This window comes from Physeter macrocephalus, chromosome 9, assembly GCF_002837175.3.
Source record: "Physeter macrocephalus isolate SW-GA chromosome 9, ASM283717v5, whole genome shotgun sequence".
NCBI classification, from domain to species: domain Eukaryota; kingdom Metazoa; phylum Chordata; class Mammalia; order Artiodactyla; family Physeteridae; genus Physeter; species Physeter macrocephalus.
The window spans coordinates 19,855,776-19,875,854 of record NC_041222.1 but is presented as its reverse complement, the minus strand read 5'-3'; the positions used below and the strand labels follow the sequence as shown (position 1 = coordinate 19,875,854).

General features: G+C 38.7%; 1 protein-coding gene across 8 annotated transcripts in view; it reads right to left on the bottom strand.

The window, feature by feature from the left end:
- Positions 1-7,373: 7,373 nt before the first annotated feature.
- ABCA1 (ATP binding cassette subfamily A member 1) overlaps positions 7,374-20,079 on the bottom strand; it is a 145,021-nt gene continuing 132,315 nt past the window's right edge. For 7 of the 8 annotated variants that reach the window (XM_028493734.2, XM_028493736.2, XM_028493735.2 and 4 more), the window contains 6 exons: positions 17,987-18,128; positions 17,454-17,588; positions 16,339-16,442; positions 15,635-15,727; positions 14,733-14,976; positions 13,792-14,095 (listed from right to left, as the gene is read on the bottom strand). In XM_028493734.2, the coding sequence (XP_028349535.1) occupies positions 13,955-14,095; positions 14,733-14,976; positions 15,635-15,727; positions 16,339-16,442; positions 17,454-17,588; positions 17,987-18,128 (859 nt within the window). In that variant the 3' untranslated portion in view covers positions 13,792-13,954. Of the gene's footprint in view, positions 9,099-13,791; positions 14,096-14,732; positions 14,977-15,634; positions 15,728-16,338; positions 16,443-17,453; positions 17,589-17,986; positions 18,129-20,079 lie in introns of those variants that run through there. The other variant, XR_003681173.2, reaches the window with a different exon arrangement.

The following is a 20,079-nucleotide window of genomic DNA, read 5'->3' as shown; positions in this document are numbered from 1 at the left end:
TCTATTCTCCACATCCTACTTGTTTTTCCTCATTGTATTTATTAATCCCTAACATATTTTTCCTTCATTTGTTTACCTGTTTCCCCTAACGTGGAAGTTCCAAGAGGACACAAACTTTGTCTTTTGTTCACCTCTGCACCCCAGTTTTTGTAAAAGTGCCTGAAGCATAAAGGAGTTTAATTAATACGGGTTGAATGAGGGTATGAATTGTGAATTCTAAGGAGAAAAAGTCTAAGAAAATAAACTTAAAGATCCAGTCCAGGCACAGATGATGTTTTTTTGTCTTGCTTGGTTAGATATGGACGCCGCCCATCAACTTGAAAAACTGACTCACTACCTCTGGAATTACTAACTTTAAAAAGCCTCCCTTCCTCTCAACAGATGATTCAAAAGTCTTTGCAAAGGCACAACCAATACAACCACAGATGAGAGCCCTCTAATAATTCCCCAGCCTTAATAGCATAAGCAATATCGCTTCAGTGTGTGCATGAATGTAACTATTGTGTAATTGGGTTTAGTTATGTGTTGTGTGTGTAGTTATGTGTGTAAGAAGGTAATGTAATTAGTGATAAAGGCATAAACATCAATATAGTGTAAATTTTAACTATTTTAATGTGATTTATCAGATGAGGGAAAGGAAGTGTACTTTGGGTGAATGGTATGTTAACAAACCTATATCCTCAATTTCCAAGCAACAGATACTATCTGTAACTAAAAATATCAAGAAGCACCAGAAAGTGTATATAATTCAGAAAAAGGGAGACAAGCATTAGAAGAAACAGCTGAAAATGTTGAAAGTGGTTACTCTGGGACCAATATCAAGAATAAGAAGACAAGATCAGAAGTCTGCTGATTTGTTTGTTTAAATTTGAATTTCCATTATCTAGTTCAGTGCCCCCATTCCTCTGAGCAACTAAGAAATACTTTCTCTAACAAGGCCATGCTGGAGGTGGCGATAGGGAGAGAGAATGCACTTAATAAAGAAGAGTGAAGGCTCACTGGTCTTTAGCTACATGTAAATCACCCGAGTAAAAATTAACCCCGGCAAACACGTCCACGAGTTAAATGCAAAGCATGACAGGCACGCATCCATACTGCCTTCCCAATGGTCACACAAACTCGCATTCTACACACGAACTTTTACGAAGTGTATGCAGGTGTGCATGGAGATGAGGTGAAATTAACTAACTAATGTCACAGCTGACACTGGGGATAAGATCTCTTGAGGGAACAAAAGTGCACCGAAGGGTCAGGACTGACACCTAACGTGCCTGGCATGGGCAGGTGGTGGACTCCTCACTGACTGGGCTGTCCGCCCCCTCTCCCCCACTCCCCCCCAACGCTGCAGTCGGAGGAGCTGAGCCGCCCCGAGCCTGCATCCACCCTTGCGCAGGAGCTGCTCCCTACCAGTAGAGAAGCCACTGGAGAAGGAATTTAAGGAAGAATACCAGCCGCTGCCCTTCGCAGCGCTCGAAGCCGCGCCATGCTTGCCCTCCGAGGGAGCCTGACTAGAGCTCCGGCCGCTCATACACTGGCTCTTCGGGTACCTGCTGCTGGGACGTGGCCAAAATGTCTCCTGCGGGAGGGGAGGGAAGGGGAGGGGAGGGGACTGCTGGTAGCGCGCCGGCCGCGCATGCGCCTACAGGCCGAAGAGCCCAGGTCTGCGAGGTCGGTGCTGCCGCGTAAGTTCTAGTGCAAGTCCCAGAACCCGCAGGGCAAGGACCCCGGGACACGCTGGGGGAGGAAGGGTGCTGTTAGGGGAAGACCCACTGCCAGGGTTGCCTCCGGCGGGCTCGCAAACAGCCATGGACGGGGGGGCTTTTGCAACCTAGGTGCCAGGCAGCCGTGAGGACACCCCTGAAGCGCCAGCTGCTGCGTTCTTGCCGCCCCGCGCGATTGCTGTCGCAGCATTGGGGCCTATGCCAGGAGGTGGTCGAGCCTCTCTTTGATTTGTCCTTTGACAAACCCCTCCAGGCTGAAGGGGGAAGGAGAAAAAGGTCAACCAGCAGCTAGCAACAGAACTGGCCTCCCCCTTTTTAACGAAATACGCAACCTCCCAGCATTTTGCAGACAGAGAGAACTTTAAAGAGGGGCCCCGGGTGCCGGTGAAGCATCCTGCCAGCTGCTACTGTCTCTTGAGATCAGTGCCCAAGTCAGGCAGGTAGGGTAAGAAACCTCATAGTACCTAGGATGACAACCTCATTTAAACTTAATGAGAAATGTACAAAACAGACAGCTTTAACTGACGGGAATTGGTCTAATACGCGAATCTAACCAAAGATTTTTTTCCTTTTGTTGTTTAGGTTTGTACTCCTTTCTCAAGGGATAGGACAGGAAGGGGATTTACATAGAGACTGACTTTCTGTAAAGACTAAAGAGGAGCCATTATGGCCCCATCACTCAAGATTAGCAATACAGTCTTTATACTGAGTCTCTCTACCGGGGCAGGGCCAAAATTATTCCTTACAACTTTATTCTGAACTTTGACTTTACTAAATGTCGATCAAATGCTCTCTTATAGGTGACTTGGAAGTTATTGCTGCTGAAAATGAGCCCTGACATGAATATAAGGGAGCTTGGAAGTACTCATGATTCTTCTCCCAGCACAGTTCTAGTTTCTGCCCTGCAACAAAAATCACCTCCCCCCAGCACACACATTCTTATCTCAACTGCTGTTTAACCTTTCCCTGGGCTTCCTTTGTTACTTGTTTCTTTCTCTTGTGAAAGATAACAAAATTATGTGCCTTGACCACATACTTGTTTCCAAGTATCAATACAAATTCCTGAAAAAGCAACTAAAAAAGCAACTGTTACAAATACCCCACTGGCTCATTTTCTGATATATTTTATTTATAATACTTATTAAACTATTATACCAAGCAGTTGTTTATTTGTGGAATATTGTCTTATTAGAATTTGGTTAAAATGACACAAAAAAACATGTCCACCAAAAGTAGGAGTAGCTGCAGTTGTTTTTGGTGGGAATACCTGCTTTCATTGTAAGCTTAGACACTTGGGCAATAGAAATATAACTCATAGGGGACATGAGTGGAATGAACTCAAGTAGATCATTATAAATATGACATTATGCACAATTAAATCACATACATAGGCAATTGTGTGTTATAACCAAAAATATGTCAGAGAAAGGAGCCTACTGGTTTCATTTGACATACCAGCTGGTCAACATAAGCCCCAAATTTGTCCACAGCTTTGTATGTACCAACATTTGTATTAGATAATTCTGATTAATCAGCTTCAGGAATTGGCACATGATATCCAAAACTACAATAACATGAAATTGTAAACACAAATGCCATATGAGTGTGTTTGTATACACGTGTGCATATATGTATTTACATACACACATTTGCATTCACAGAGGATAATTTCTGGCAGGTAATTTCCTACCTAAAGTTAAGTTCACTAAGACTCTGAAGATTAAACACAGCAAAAGTTTATATAGTGACCATACCTCTAATACAAAAAGAACTAATGGTTCTTAAGGGATAGTTCCATCAACCTTCAATTTATGTGTGTGTGTGTGTGTGTGTGTGTGTGTGTGTGAATGACATGAGAAAAAGACCAAAATGTCGTATATTTATGTGTGTGTATGTACATGTACATATATGTGTGTATATGTATATTAGAAATAATGCATGTGCATGATTAACAATTACTTCCTAACACTCTAGTCAAGTATACACAGCAGACAGATAATTATACATACCTTAACTTATTTAATAAACACTTATTTGGGGCATTTAACTTTTAAAGTTGAAAGTTATTGCAGTCAGAATTTCAGAGCATTTTTTGTGGCAAACTAAAAATATTATGCAAAGTTTACCTGGAAGGATAAATGACTAAGAATAGCTAATAAAATAGTTGAAAGACACATTATATCCATCTGCCTCCTCAACTTCCTTAGTTGAATGTCCAGTGGACATCTCACACCTAACATATTCAAAGCTGAGCTTCTGATCTTTACCAAGAAATTTAACTTCTAATAATACATCCTAAGAAAATTATCAGAATATACAGAAAAATTTATTTTCAAATTGGAAAATACATGAAGAGGAGAAAAATTATGAAAATTATTAGATGTCCATCTCATACCATATGCTAAAAAATAAAATTCAAATGGGTTATAGATTTCAGTGTAGAAAAAAGTTATAGAATTACTAAAATAAAATATAGATGAATTTATTTAATAATATGAATGACAACTATATGTCTTAAGCCAAAATAACAAATGAAGAAACAATGAAGGAAAAACAATGAATTGATGATTTTATTATAAAAAAGCTCAATCTTTCTGCATGCCCCAAAACACCGTAAATGAAATTCAAAAGCAAAGAGAAACATAAAAACTTATGCAAAGGTAGATGTACAGATGACCACTGAATATATATTAAAGAAGATGCAGATTAAGATAATAATGAGAGCCATTTTCACCTAATAAAGACATACTTTTATAAATATAGTACTAAATAGGCTGGGAAAAAATATAAGTACCCCTACTGTGTAGGGTACACTGGCTTAACCTTTCCCCTCCACAAAATTTGGCGATATAAATTAATAGCCTTAATTTTTAAATTATTTTTCCCAATATTCTAGGAAATATGCATAGTTGTATAGATGTGTTCGGTTACACAGGAAGGAAATTTGAAAGGACGTAAAACATATAGTGGTCATTTGAATGATGAAATTAATATTTATTAAGTAGTATTTTAATTTTTATTATTGACACATATAACTTTTATAAGAAAAAACTGAAAATGAGTAGGCACATTTTTGAATCTTAAATTCATTGTCAGTGGAGAAACGTAATATGTGAAGTATAAATCAGGGCATCGTTTCTGGATGACAATTTATAATATGTACACTGTACATATGTAAGTATATATAAGATATTCCCTTTGGTTCTCTCAATTTTCATTTTAAGAGATTATATTGAGGAAATAATGAGATCCAGACTGCCTGGGTTTGAATCCCAGCTCCACCACTTACTAACTTTGTGACTTGGAGTGAGTTACTTAACCTTTCTGTGCCTTACATTGCTCATTGATAAAATAATGATAATCATAACCTACCACCTAGGATTACTGTGAAGACTAAATGAGTTAATACATGCAAAACGCTTAGAGCCAGGCCTAGCACATAGGAAGCACCCAATAAATGTAAGTAGTGATTTGTCTTTGACATTGTTATTTTTATAAATATACATGATAGGTGCTGCTCTAAGGAAGTTTTTGTCAGCATTGTTTATGATAAGGAAACTTTAGAAACAATGTGATATGAGTCTATGTATATAATATACTTGTAATACACAAATAGACACACTCATAAATCATATACATCATGTATCTTATATAAGCATAAACATAGATTCTGTGTGTATATAAATATTTAAACATATAAAAATACATACATACATAAATATGGAAAAAATATACCAAAATTGAAAAGTAGTTATTTCAGGTTGGTAGGATTAGAAATGATTATTGTTTTCTCTTTTTGCTTATCTGCATTTTCCAAAATCTATACAGCTAACGCATATTACTTATAATTATTTTTTAAAAATTTAAATAAGTACAAGAACACTTATTTCAGTAATTTGTAGAATACCACACTATTTTGAATATAACAACAATATATATTTTGAATGTAACAACAATAAGGTGTTGGGATAAAAAGTTGCTATAAGGAGGAATTCACAGAGCCATTAAAAATATCACTGCCAAAGAAAATACTCATTGTTGATTTTTAAAAATCTATTTCTAAGCATGATATACAGTAAGACCCTAATTTTATTTTACTCATATTTTTTGAAGGAAATATACTAAATATTAATATTAAAAGAGGTTTTCGGAGCTTCCCTGATGGCGCAGTGGTTGAGAGTCCGTCTGCCGATGCAGGGGACGCGAGTTCGTGCCCCGGTCCAGGAGGATCCTACGTGCCGCGGAGCGGCTGGGCCCGTGGGCCATGGCCGCTAGTTTTATATTCTTTGTATCAGCCAAATTTTCAGTAGTAAACACAATTTTTTTTATAGTCTTGCTTTTTAAAGTAAAGTAAAAGCCTTCTGTTTCTTCATCTATAAAACCAGTTTGACTAATTATCTTATAACTTTCTCTCCCAAATCTCTGACCCCTCTGAAATCTTATCACTAACCTAGTGTTACCTTGTTGATACTCACTGTTTTGATTTAAAGAATAGGACTTTCAGTTTCTGATTAATATTTCTGTCTTTCTTATTTGTAGTAATGCCACAGATTTTAGAATCTATTTCTGGTTTATTTCTGCAGTTTATGTTCTTTGGTGGAACGAGAGTGCAGATGGCCGAGCAGCTGGGAGACATCAGTCTCATGAGGATCCCAGAGCTATAGCAGCTGGTAGGCTATTTCACTAGGCACAAGTTATTCTTAGAACAAATTTGATTTAGTCAATAACTTTATATACCTTCTTATGAATTTTTTTTCAGTTCGAGAAAGTGTAAATTACCTAGTGTTTCAGAAGAATATGCTTCTGATTCCTATATCATTTTCACCGTTGAAATATTTTTCCACTGAAATATGAAGCATTTCATGAACTGCCATAAGATGTGTCTGCTAATGGTTAGCATTTTAAAAGCCAGCTCTGTCCATTGTCACTACCACCTCCGGATAGTTCTGTTCATTTTCCCCTTGGCATTTCAGTATGTATTATACTTTAGAAATATGTAGTCGCCACTACTTCTTGATCTTGATTTTTCATTTCTTTCAGAGTATCTCTTCTTCTCTATTTTAACAATATTTTGCTCTATAGCATTTTCTTATATTCATATAATGATTTTACATTTCTGTGACTGACAATATCTTTAAATTATTTATATACAGTGTCTATCTTTTAATCATGTCTGTGTTATCTGAGATTTTTAAAACACTTTTGCCCAGTAAAGTTTATTTTGTGATATCAAATGGAATTCAGAAGACTATTATATCAAATATATTTCTTTACCTTGGGAAAGTACAGTATAACCTGTGTCACCTGTTTTAATTATGGCTTTCACATTAATTACTTGTAACTTTCACTTGGAAAATAATTTTTAAAAAACTTCAGAAGACTTGTTTTATATGCTGAAATGTGTTTACAGTTTTATTAATTTTTGTTCATTTTGGATCACTAACGAAGATCCTTGGGACATCTATTTGTTTTAAGGAGACCTTTATGTTTACGGAAATGCTTGCCCTAATAAAAGCCTACATATCCATTTTGGTTTTTTCTTAATTTGCATTTTATATTTATATTATCGTATCTGGAACTTTTACCGTGTTACTATAGGATGGTAACACAGTAATAATTTACCAACTTTATTGTAAACGTTATGTTATGTCAAGAAAATAGCATTATAGTAATCCCAGAAGGAAGGTTTTTTCAGTACCACCACAGATACGCTAGGGTTTTCCTGGAAACACCTTTAATTTCCATTTTAGTTGTATACCTCTGCTTTCTAAAACTAGGTTTGGTATTTCCAAGCTCTTTTGATAGTCTATATTATGTTTCTAAGACATATTGTAAATTTATAGCTGTATTATTTTACGTTTCTAAAACATACTGTAGTCTATATTTATAGTTATATTATTTTACATTTCTAAAACATATAGTAAATTATGAATTAGTTGTCTAAAGGGAATTCGGAAAACAAGGTACACAGTGTGTTAGGCTCCTGATAGAAGAAATGTCTAAGGATTAAAAACCAAACAAACAAAAAGTCAGAAGGGAAAGGTGAGATGGTGCTCAGGTGCAGCCTATACTATTAACAGGCAAGAAAAGAATCCAAATAGAAGTTTTGTAATCCAGCTATTGTTGTTTTCTGTTTCCCTTCAAAGCAAAACTCTCTGTAGAGTTGTGTATACTCACCACCTTACCTCTTATTCTTCCCTGAAACCAATCCAGATAGGCCTGCAGCTTTGTCAGTCTGCTGAAATGATTCTTCTGAAGGTCACCAAGGATCTCTTTGTTACCAAAATCAATGGTCTTCCGCTGCCTTTACCTTGCTCATCTTCTCAGCCATGTTGGACACAATCGACCACTTCTTACCTTCCCAAATACACTTGATTCTGAGCTTTAATACATGGCATCTTACTCTTAGATTTCCCTCCTCCCCACTGGAGAGTCCTTTTTTTCTTTGCTGGCGTGTCTTCTAAATGTGGGTAGCGTCTCAGGCCTCAAGAATACTCTCTCTCTTCCCTCTCTTTAGGTAAGCTCATTCAGTCCAAAGGCTTAAGTACCATACGTGTGCCGATGATGCACGCATTTTTATCTTTTTTCCCATCCTTGCCTCCGAGCTGCAGACTGAAATACTAACTGCCTTTTGAACACAACCATCTACCTAGTTTGGGTCACAAATTAGAAGTCACCTTGATATCTCTCTTTCCCTCATCCCCTTTGCAGCCCATCAGCAGGTCCTGTTGGCTGTATCTCTAAAATAGATCCTCAGCGTTATAATTCCTTCCTACGTCTGTTGCTACCATCCTGGCCCAATCTACCATCCTCTCCTACTTAGCCCCCCTACTGTCCTTTCTCCCCATATAACCAGCAAAGTTCTTTCTGAAACACAGATCAAGCCACTTCCTTGTTTAAAACTCTCCAGTAGCTCCTCATTGCACGAACAATAAAATCCAGGTACCTTACACTGGACTACAAGGCTCCGCAAGTTCTGGTTCCTGCCATCTCTGATTCCGTTCCCTACAACTCCAGAGACACTGGAATTCTCTCCTTGCTCCCCAACTTGCCAAGATTTTTCCCACTTGGGGCTTTTGCACCGAGTGTTCTTTCTTCCAGGAACATTCTTCCTACCCGCCTTCAAATGTTGGCTCCTGTTCATTTTATTCACATCTGAGCTCATTATGTCACTCCGCAGAGGCCTGACACCTCTCCGTGGTTATTGTTACTGTGTTGTATTTTCTTCTTAGCACTTAGTGCTGTCTGAATTTATTATATTTCTTTACCCACACATCTGTTGTGAATATGAATATAACTTCTCCATTGAAATTCAAGTTCATTAGAGCAGGAATTCGGCCTTCTTCAACACTGTATCCCCAGAACCTAGAAGAGTATCTGGTGCATGAGAGAGTTCAAGAAGTATTTGTTACATTATTGCATAATGATGCCAAACTGATTTTATAAGGACAATTTTAACTGATACCCAACTTCACCAAAAGAACCCTCTGCCAGTTACTAGCTGTGTCACTTTGAACAAGTTCCTTATTCTCTGAGTCAGTTTACTCGTATGTCAAATGGTACCACTTACCTCATAGGGCAGGTTCTGAGGATTAAATGAAATACCTGACGACACAGTTAAACCCTTGAAAAAGGTAGCTAATCTTCTCAAGCTTTTTCTTATTCAATGTATGCATTAGCATTCCAAAGTTTCCAGAGTTTTTTTGAACCTGTAAATGTTTATACAGGCTTTTTTCCTAGACAGAAGAATGTTTTGGTCAAGACTCATGAGTAACATATTATCTTAACTAACTGCCTTTTATTTTTCAGTATTTTGTTCTCTCCCTCAATTGTCATTTTTCACAAACACAATTTTCTGTCATTTCCTTAAAGTGGCTATAATGTGAACTTCAAGGGGGAGAGACATAATTGTGATGCTGATGCTGGTCAGTCAACCAGGCTCAGTGGCAAAGCCACAATCCTTCCACACCTTAGCAATGGACTGCTCTCTACACATCACGGCCACACGTAGAGCCATGGAGGTCAAGAGGTCACAAGTAGAGCCACGACTCCACTGTGCTGCCTAAGAGGGCCTGTTTGACAGGGGTTCTTCAAGGACCGAGATTAGCAGTCAGTCTCAGAAACAATGCTTATGAGCTATGACAAATGCACCCACATATCATAGCACTACATAATCTTGGGTGCAGACTGCACAGCACTTTTTACAGAAGAAAGGGAAGGCCCCTCCAACATTAGTATCGTTTCTTCTCCCACGTTTGCCTATTTTCCTGCATGCTCACTCTTGCCAGCACCTTGCGGGTACACCTGCCACACTGTGTCCTTGTATTTTGGTTGAATGAACAAAAGAGCACTGAAGGCTGCCTTTGAGCTTCCTCAGTGTCAAATGAAGTAATGAGGTTTTTATTAAATGGCTTAGCTACAGAGTCTTTGCAGAGATCTCTACAGCTTCATAATCATTAAGCAAAATAAGTTTATCTAAAACCTCTTAAACTTAGTATCAGTTACTACCAAAACTGAACCATGAAAGTGCGAGACACCCTTTATTTTCAAGTAGTTCCCTCGATTTTCTTTTGTGATTAACAGGACATTTAGTTTTTTCTAAATTTCTACTTTTGGTCCAAGCGTCTTCCCTTCTATAAGCAGACATTTCTTACTTCTGTAATGACTTTATAAGCTCCAACAGTAGGTGGTGCTATGAATGCACGAAAATAAATTAGTACAGACCACAACAGAACTGTCACAGGTTTATTTCGTGACTTATTACAACATAGAAATATGCCTTTTTAATACTTCATATAAAGTTATTGACAATACAAAATTTTTTCTTTTTTTTCTTTTAATGAAAATGATTTAACTTAGAAATCTATTGTGAAACTTTTGTCTAGTTTTGCAATTCTCAGATATTCCAGTGCAAAAATAGATCCCATTACAGACAGCATAAAGTGCTTGGAATGAAGGGCCAATGATAAAGAAAAAGCACAAAAACATAGCTTCATCGTAGGGTATAAGACGGGAGAACAGAATACTTAAACCTTATGGAAGGTTAAACATTCTATAAAAAGGGATGCAACAATTCTGAAGAGAATTAGAACAATATGACTATAGCACTATATTATTACTAGTAAATAGTAACAAGGGTAGAAATTAATATCTCAGAGTCAAAGTGGTTCAATATAATACGACACATGGCTCTTTGGAAAAAATGTTTACCTGATATATACAACCACGAGAAGGAAACAGACACATCCCTTTAGTCAACGATTAGTATACAGTGAATGCTGTGCAACATTTAATAGTCACAATGCATATGCCTTCAGTACAGATATTGAAATACAGTAGTTTGAGGTTTGGTTATTTGTTTTTTAACAATGACCTATGCTGAGCATTTACATATAGAGGGCTTTGTTATTGTTTTCTTTTGTATTTTTCATATTCACAGTTAATAAGGTTTAAGGTGTCCAAAAGAAGCAAAAGCCGAAATCTTTAAACACTTCTGAAAATTTCTGAAACTCAAACGGTTACATTTCCACAGGGATTATATAGCAATTTTACCTGACTGAGCAGACAGTTGTAAAAATTTCTACTATAATTAGGCTTACACAGAAAAATTTAAAAGACTGCTGTTTGGATAGTCTAAAAGGTAACAATATTAATGAAGTAGATGGGTAGCTGTAGACTTTTTCTAACTTAAGAGAACCTTTAAATCTATATTGAAATATTGCATTTTTTTTCAAAGTAGTTCACAGTGTCTTTTGATTTTTTAAAATATGGCCTGAAGTAATCAAAAAAAGGAGCTACTCATGGTTTTAATATAATACAGAATTAGAACATGATTCTAGTGAAATGGGAAAACAAGCTTGATTTTGAAAAATACTGAACAAGGAGAAACAATTATTCTATGAATTTTGTATCATTAAAGATAGTATAAAATATGAGCTCATGCCAATAGTTATTGGAAAAATGCCTTCATTACTTGTTTATCATTTTAGAAAATATCGGCATTTTTTTTTTTTTTTCCTTTAAAGATTTTTTGATGTGGGCCATTTTTAAAGTCTTTATTGAATTTGTTACAATATTGCTTCTGTTTTATGTTTTGGTTTTTTGGCCGTGAGGCATGTGGGATCTTGGCTCCCCGACCAGGGATCGAACCTGCACCCCCTGCATTGGAAGGTGAAGTCTTAACCACTGGACCACCAGGGAAGTCCCCCGAAGGTCATTTTCTTTTTCCAAGCAACAAGTTGCATGATAACATACAGAAAATTTTAAAAGAAAAAATACAGATTTGGATAGATCTGAAATCTTGCACCTTTAGAGTTAATATCTAAATTTTTTTAAAAGGAGAAGACATTAGTAATGATATTGAAAGATGACTTTACCAAACAGTATTTCTCTCATAATTTTGTTGCCTCAAGACAGATGACATTAAGCATTAGTGCAATATTATTTTTAACAAGTATTTACTGACTAAAAAAATTAAACTGGGTTAGAAAAGTCTGAGAGAATCTTCACGTGGGGGCATTTGCTGTTTTTTGTTTGTTTGTTTGTTTTTTCATGATAGGTTAGTGATTGAAGAGATGAAAAATTTGAGATTGTCAGAATGGGGCATCTGAGATTTTCAAGGTCAATTATTCGAAGGTACTAAATGCCATAAGCACAGTTTTATGTTATTCAACAAGCTTTGAAGCCAGCCGTCTTCTCTGTGAAAGTATTCATTATATAGTCTTGTGATCCTTATGACATTTAAACTTTCTTGGCTTTTGCAATTGTTGCTATTTTCAAAAAGTGGGCTGCCCAATATTCTTTCAGTGGGTTCCCACAACCACAACCAAACCTGTATTTGTAAACCAGTTAGCTGACAAACATGGCACAGGAAATCTACTGAGACTTAATATCTCCTCACCGCATCCATTCATACTCAGTTATAACATACACTCAAAAAATACTTGATTAATGCACTGATACTAAAAGTATTCTAAACGATCTTAAAGAAACTTAAATACAATGTTGTCATGAGATCTTGGCCATCACACTGTTTTCTAGTCACTAGGCATTAGATGATCCATTCGCAAACTTACATGAAAAAATAAAGCTAGCACGGCAGGGTGGCCATACTCCTCTGTGCCACAGGGTTCTACAAAGAGGCCATTCTAAGGTTTCAGAAGTCACTGATAGAACTTACAATTCCAAATAACATTAAAAGTACAAAGATTTTTCTAAAAATACAACTCCATCTTTTCATATTCTAGATTAATCAGAAAAGCCAGAAATAATACTATGCTTGTATCAAACAACAAGATCTTGAGATGTACGGTACCGTGTTAGCAGACAATCAGGACAAATGGACACAGGCCTCCCTTGGTTTGAACGCATCATCTCCTTCATCCCATGCCCTGGCTTCCGCAGCCTGCGGCCCCAACAATGCGGTTGCTGATTCTTTGCTTCTTAACCAGGATCTAAGTCTACTTAAAGAATCCCAGAAAGATAACCTTGGAGATTCATGGTTCCAAGCAAGGACAACAATGAAACCAAGTCTCACTCTTGTATGTTACCATGCAATTTGCATGTTGCAATTTGCACGTCACCACCAGCAGAGCAGCTCATCAAAGAGGGAATCAAAGCAGGACTTTCCCCACACATGGAACCATTTTGTCACCTGATATTTGATGATGTCAACAGACTCTTGAGTAGAGCAGCTTTTACAAAAGTGTGCATGACACACCATGGTGCTTCAGGCTTTCTGAGCAACTTGGCATTAGTAATTCCGGCGCACTCATTGCCGGCACTGGCTGTGTCACCGGGAAACCAGTCTCCTGGCTTGGCACGGCTTAATGAATGAGGATGCCTTTTGATTTTGATAAACAATCACTGGCCATGATTACTTGATGAATTATTGTTGCAACCCCAGTTAGAATACAAAGGAACAAAAAAGTATGTCAAACCCATATGTCCACTGGGTTCCATACTAGAGTTTCACATAAGTATAAGGTAATAAACTAAATTCAAGTCTTTCTCACTCGAGAGCCATACAAGACATAGGCTACAAAGGCACTGCCCTTGTAATGGAATTTTGTTTTCATTGCATTGAACTGCATTGCATTGAATAGTATCAGTACAGTATCCAGTTTACCTCTTCCCACAAAATCTTCCAGCTCTTTCCTCTGGAACACTTCACATAGTGCAAAGGAAGGTCTAGTTCCTCCTTTCTTCTAGCCACCCTGTATGAACAGGATTCTTCATACATAACTTTCTTTCACTTTCTCATCCTGCAGAAAAGATGTGAGAACTGCAACATCCACTACTGTCTGGTTTTTGTGTAATGACAGGTCCTTTAAGTGGTCATCATCACTTTGGTCCTTGGCAAAGTTTACAAATACCTGTCAAAATAAAGGTGGACCTTTATAAATAGCTCTAACTTGCTCTCTTTAGTCTAGTTGCATTTTTCCCCACGTGAAAGTTAGAGAATACGAGATTGAGTAAATAGAATAAATAGATTAACTAGAAAATTTTGTGTGGGAGGGAGAGGGGAATACTTGACAAAGCATTAACCTAAAAAACTGACCTTCTATTATTGCCCCCCCCAAATCACCAACTGCGCAATCATCTATTTACTTTGACTCATACAGGCCTGATTAAAGGGAAGAGGGTTGAAAACTAACATTTACTGAACACCTACCAAGTGCCAGGATCTATTTGGTACCTGATGTTGTCTAATTTAAATGGGATAAGGCACCTGGCATAATACCTGCCCGTGGCAGATACTCAATAAAAAAAACTGCAGTTTTTATGATTATTATGACAATTTATTCTTACATTAACCGTATGAAGTTGGTAGTATCATCTCCCTTTTCAGATTCAGGGAGGTTAGGTAAAAAGCATAAGTAGTAGTAGAAGATCAGGAGTTCATGCTCAGCTCATCTATACTGTGCTAGGGCCCATAATGGGCAGGGAATGGAGAAGCGGCAGGAAGCCTCACCCTGAAAAGCAAATCTGTTTTTGACACTCTAAGCTTACTTGGTCAAGTGTTGTCTGAGAGACAGAGTAGTCTTCTATGTGGAGTCGCTTTTTGCTCTGGGAAAGGATGCTGAAAATCCTGGCCAGGGAAGACAGTGAAGAGGGAAGCTGGTACTGCAGCATGTTCCGGTGCTTCTCCTTCAGCACGCTTCCTGGGAAGGAGAGTTCAAAGAACTCCTGGACAGGCTTCAGGTCAGGGCTGGACCCTGCTATTCGTACGACTATTGTATAACCATCTCCAAACCTGAAAGCAGGAAAAAGAAAGTCCAAATGAAAGACCCTCGGGAAACTTCTCAAAAGAATATTTAACTCTGAGAACCCCACTTGGGCCATGAAAGAGAGAGGTCCCTGCCAGACCCAGAAATCAGTTTCAGAGAGCAGGAACCAGTGGTCACGTACTGAATACCTATTCTATGTGAGCTGCCTTGCCGAGGGCTTTAGACATGACTTCGTTTAATCCTCACCTAGACCTGTGAGGTCTGTCAGATGTTACAGAGAAATTGAAACCGAGAGTGTTAATCACTTGCTCATGGTACGTAGCTCAGAAATGGTAGGGCCAGAGTGTGGACCCAACTCGTGCTTGACTCTGAAGCCTATGGTCTAACCTTACTGGCACATATAAATCTTCCCATTACATCTCTATAACAAAGCTAGAAAGTAGATATTCCTAGAACACTGCCTCTCAGAGAGGTTAAATAACTTGCCGAAGTGCATACAACCCATAAAAGGTAAAGACGGAATTTGCACTCAGCTCTGTTTGACTTCCAAGTCCTCATTCTTTCCACTCTACCATCTTGTTCAGTTTATTTCCCTTTATTTTGGAGCCACCATGTGTACACTCACGAAAGAATAAATACACGATTTCTCAGTATGTGGGATCCCAAAGGAACTATTTTTGTTACCTATTTTTCAGATGTTGGACACTGCCAAGACACCTGAACCGCCCATTGACCATAATTGCCATCCTAGTGCAAAGAGCTTCACATTCTTCCATACTGTGGGAAAACAGAATGAGGCTTAGTTTTAGAGAGATGCTCCTATAACCACCAGAACATCACCATGACATCTGGCATTTCAAAGAAACAGATCCCCAGCTTCCTAGGGCATAATTGCAACCTGTTACAAATACATGAAGATGTAGGGAAAACGCTGTTCACTGCCATGCCGTTTATAATCGTGAAAAAAGTTGGAAATGATAGAAATGTCTACACAAAAGAGGAATGGTTAAATAAATTAGGGTATATCCTAATGGAATACTATTCACTTATAGCTATAAGAAATGATGACACATCTAAATTAACTGACCTGGAATAATGTTCTCAGTATTGTTAAGGGAAAAAGAACTTAGTGTATATGCTAGAGCTTGCATTTTTGTTTGTAAAAAACATATACACTGTGTATAGATTTGCCTAGGGAAACTCTGCAAAGATATATTGCCCGATGACAGTAATAGTTGTCTCCTAGTGATGCAATGTCAGGTGATCGTAATTTTTTTTTTCTATTTGCCTTTCTGTGTTTTCTATTTTTTATACAATGATCATATATAGTACTTGGAAAACTTAAAAGTTACACAACAAAAAAGCCAAGCTAAGTCTTCACTACAGACCTATGAGATGTAAGCACTACTGATCTCCCTTCCTTGATGATACTTAAGGCACAATTCCACAAGAATCGTCGGGCTTTGGGGTCCATGCCTGTGGTCGGTTCATCCTGTAATTAGAATAAAATAAGCCCTATTATGTGCTGGGAAAAAAAAGTCAAAGATAGGTTTGGTTTTAAATTCAGAAGCATCTCTGAAATAGCCTAAGTTTTAACTTACCATTCTATTTATTTCCTGATGGACCAAAGAACCAGACCTTACATACAAGAATATTTCATACTGTTTGCAACCAGCTCACTTTTAAACGTGTCACTGAAGTAGAAAACTCAAATTTAATTTTTTATGAAATGAAATTTCTCCAAATAAACAGAAAGGGAAGGGGAAAAGTCATTTCGTTTCAACCATCTTTTCATGACTGACAAGTATATATTAAAAATTATTTTTGTCTGATACTAAAGTCAGTTTAAGGTTTGGGTAAAATTCCTTTTCTTTTCTTTTTTTAAAATTCTCGTTCACTCTGGCTTAGCCTGTTATACTGTACTTGCTAGTCTAAGAGAAACAAATTCCAAATCCAAATAGTCTGGATAACTTTAAAGCCTCAGCCCAAGGCTTCTTCCCGTAATAACTTCAGTGCTCTTCTCCTCTACAGAAGAAAAAGGGTCAAGGGCCACTGTCAGTCTGACCTTCTGTTTTCCATTTATCCGTGTGTAAGGAACTATGACCCAGGTGCTACCTTGGGGATCCTGAAGCTGTATCCACACTCTCAGTCTTCAGGGGATGAACACACAGATGGCGTATAGAATGGTCCAGAGAAAGGTCAAATCACACACCCAGCCTCAGCTGCACCTGTTGGGGTTCTCCATGCTAGAGAAACAAGGTCCCTGGAGTATCTCCTCCTTTGGAGCATCTGAGGGCATGTCAGAGCCACCCCAATGTGTGTCAAGGAGAGGGGCGAGGGAGCTTCCCTCTGGTTCTCTGAGGCTGCCCTGCTGTTCCTCATTGGGGGAGGGGGGCCTGCCATTGCCAAGCCAGTCATGCACGGCCTGGACATCAAGGACTTTAGAAAAGAGATGTCTTCCATTCAGGCCAGAACAAAGTTTTCCATTCACAGTCACACTCACCAGAAACACCACAGGAGGCCCGCCAATCAAAGCCATGGCCGTCGAGAGCTTGCGCTTGTTGCCTCCGCTATAGTCCCCAGCATATTTTTCTCCATACTTCACGAGGCCCAGTTTCCGAATTGCCCACTCACCAACCTAAGGGTGATAAAGAGCGTCTTGACCTTTGTTGGGTTTGGGAATTTTATCATGCTTTCTTACACTTGCGGATGAAAACTCTTTCACCGAGTAGGACCAGAGTCTATACAATCACGACCTGGCAAGTATGGAGGAACCAAAAGCAGGGGGCAGGGACTCGCATGGGTGGGAGCGGCACTCCCTCTCTGCCCGCCCGTGGGAGCCAGTTCACCTATCCCTGTCCCACCGCCGCCACGGCTTCCCACCCTGAAAGGAGCCGCGAAGAGCCAGCCCTTCATATTGCTGCATCCACAAGGAAGAACAGCCTGAAGCTGATGGTCATGTGTGAAGCTCACAGCCGTAAGGTACACTGTTAGGATGCCAAGGGAGACAGGCTGGCTTTCCGGTGCCCACAGTACCTTGCCGACTTCTCTCTCCGGGACGCCCCTCAAGAGCGCAAAGAACTCCACGTGTTCTCTTCCGGTCAGCAGCTCTGTGATGGCATCAAACTGAGGGCAATAGCCCATGTTCTGATGTACTTCGTGGATGTTTGATAAGATACTGCAAAGAAAAACAAAACTGGTCAGGTTTCTAAGCATTTAGATACTCTGATCAGACCATCTTGCCTAATATTCCTATAAAGAGTGCTTGTGCATGACCAACATACCAGCGAGCACACCTGCTATAGCTTGAAGGAACAGCCTTTCTGCCCCCAGGATGCCAGCCCCTCCTGGAAGTCAGGGTTCTGGCCTACACCCTGCCCAGTCCTTGCACCTGGCTCCCCCAGCACCTCAATCTGCAGGCTCAGTCCCACTTCAGAATTCCCAAATCCATCCCAGCTGCGGCACCGTCTTTACCAACAGCCTCAGTCACACTATCCTGGGGCTTTAACACTAAGTGTCCATCCCTGACTTGATTCTGTGTCCCAGTCATATGCACCATGTGCTCTGTTGCTCCATTCACGTCAGAGGAGGCTCAGCAACTCGCTGTGACTTCCTCTGCTTTTTGCTGCCCATACATTGACTCGCACATAACATGATCCAGACCCTTTGGTCCCACTAAATACTCAACCCAGGAATCCTCCTGGTTTTGAAGGTTCTTTTGATCACAGACCCTCTGAGAATCTGATGACAACAAAAAATATACCTACAGACACAATTTGACATATCCTGGTGGTGGCAGTTTTTAGACCCTATGAAGCCATTCTCGGGTTAAGGATCCCTGATGTAGGAGAAAGCTCAGTGTCACATCCAGTCTGATAGCTGCACTTTAGCCACCTCTGGACAACCACGAGTTTGGCCTATCAGCAGTATTCATTCCTCTCTGCATATAAATTTTTTTCCTGCATATAAATTAATACTCCCAGATCCAGCCTTTTTCAGAATTATGATTGAGGCGCTCACAGACCCTGTGCCTGGACCTCACAGCTACACTGCCCACACCAGCTCTCAGAACCAGGCACTGTGATGAACCTTAGTTTGGGCCAGTTATTGCTGCCATTGCTATGTGCCCCAGGAGCCTGGTACTAGTAACAAGACGGGGAAAGCAGGTGTGTAGCCTTAGGCCAACTATTCTAGAAATTCTGTTCTCTTAAACCTCCTTTACACTGCTACTGAAAAAACGTGTAATATGCAGAGGAGAGCCATGAGTACATTAAGTTCCTTGCTCTTTTCAATTTTATTGGCTAGCAGCCCCTTGTCCAAATTGTGAGTCACCACCCAAATTTATGTGAAATAAATTTAGTGAGTCACAACCAGTATTTTTTAAATGGTGTGGTAGAGAGTAGAATAAGAAATATTGGGGTGCACTGCAAGCAGGAAAAGTAGGTAATGTTTTACAAAACTTTTATTTAAGCTATATACCTGTTTATGTGTTTTTGTGTATTTACTCGGTTGAGAGGTAAAATGTATTGATTTTGGTATTATGGGTCATGATCAAAGAGTTCGAAAGCCACTGCCTTGTACCATCTCTCCATATAAAAAGCCCAGAGAAGTCCCACATATTTTGAGTGCTCGAGCGTAACACTGCCTAACAGGACTCTAAAGTGTACTGTACCCCTTACAATCAGACTGCTTAGTGATCTGTGCACTCTCGGATAATAGCCCATGGTGACGCCAACAGTTGGCACACCCTTTAGCGAGGGCAACTTGGCAAGTATATAGATAACCTTTTATCTTGTAGGAATTTTCCCTGAGGAAACAATCAAGATGAATACGAGGACATATTTAATGAAAAATAGGAACAAATATCTAACAATAAGGAATTGGTGAAATAAACTATAGGTACATGAACATAGATGCATTTTATGCAGCAAAAATTCTACATCTTAGAATATGTAACCCATTGGGAAATATAATACATTATTATATAATTATAATATATTATAATACATTAACAACAAAAAACTAATTTAAAAATGTAGATGTAGTATGATGTCAATTTTATAATATATTTATATATTATATATAATATATAAATATATTATATATAATATATAATAATATATATAATT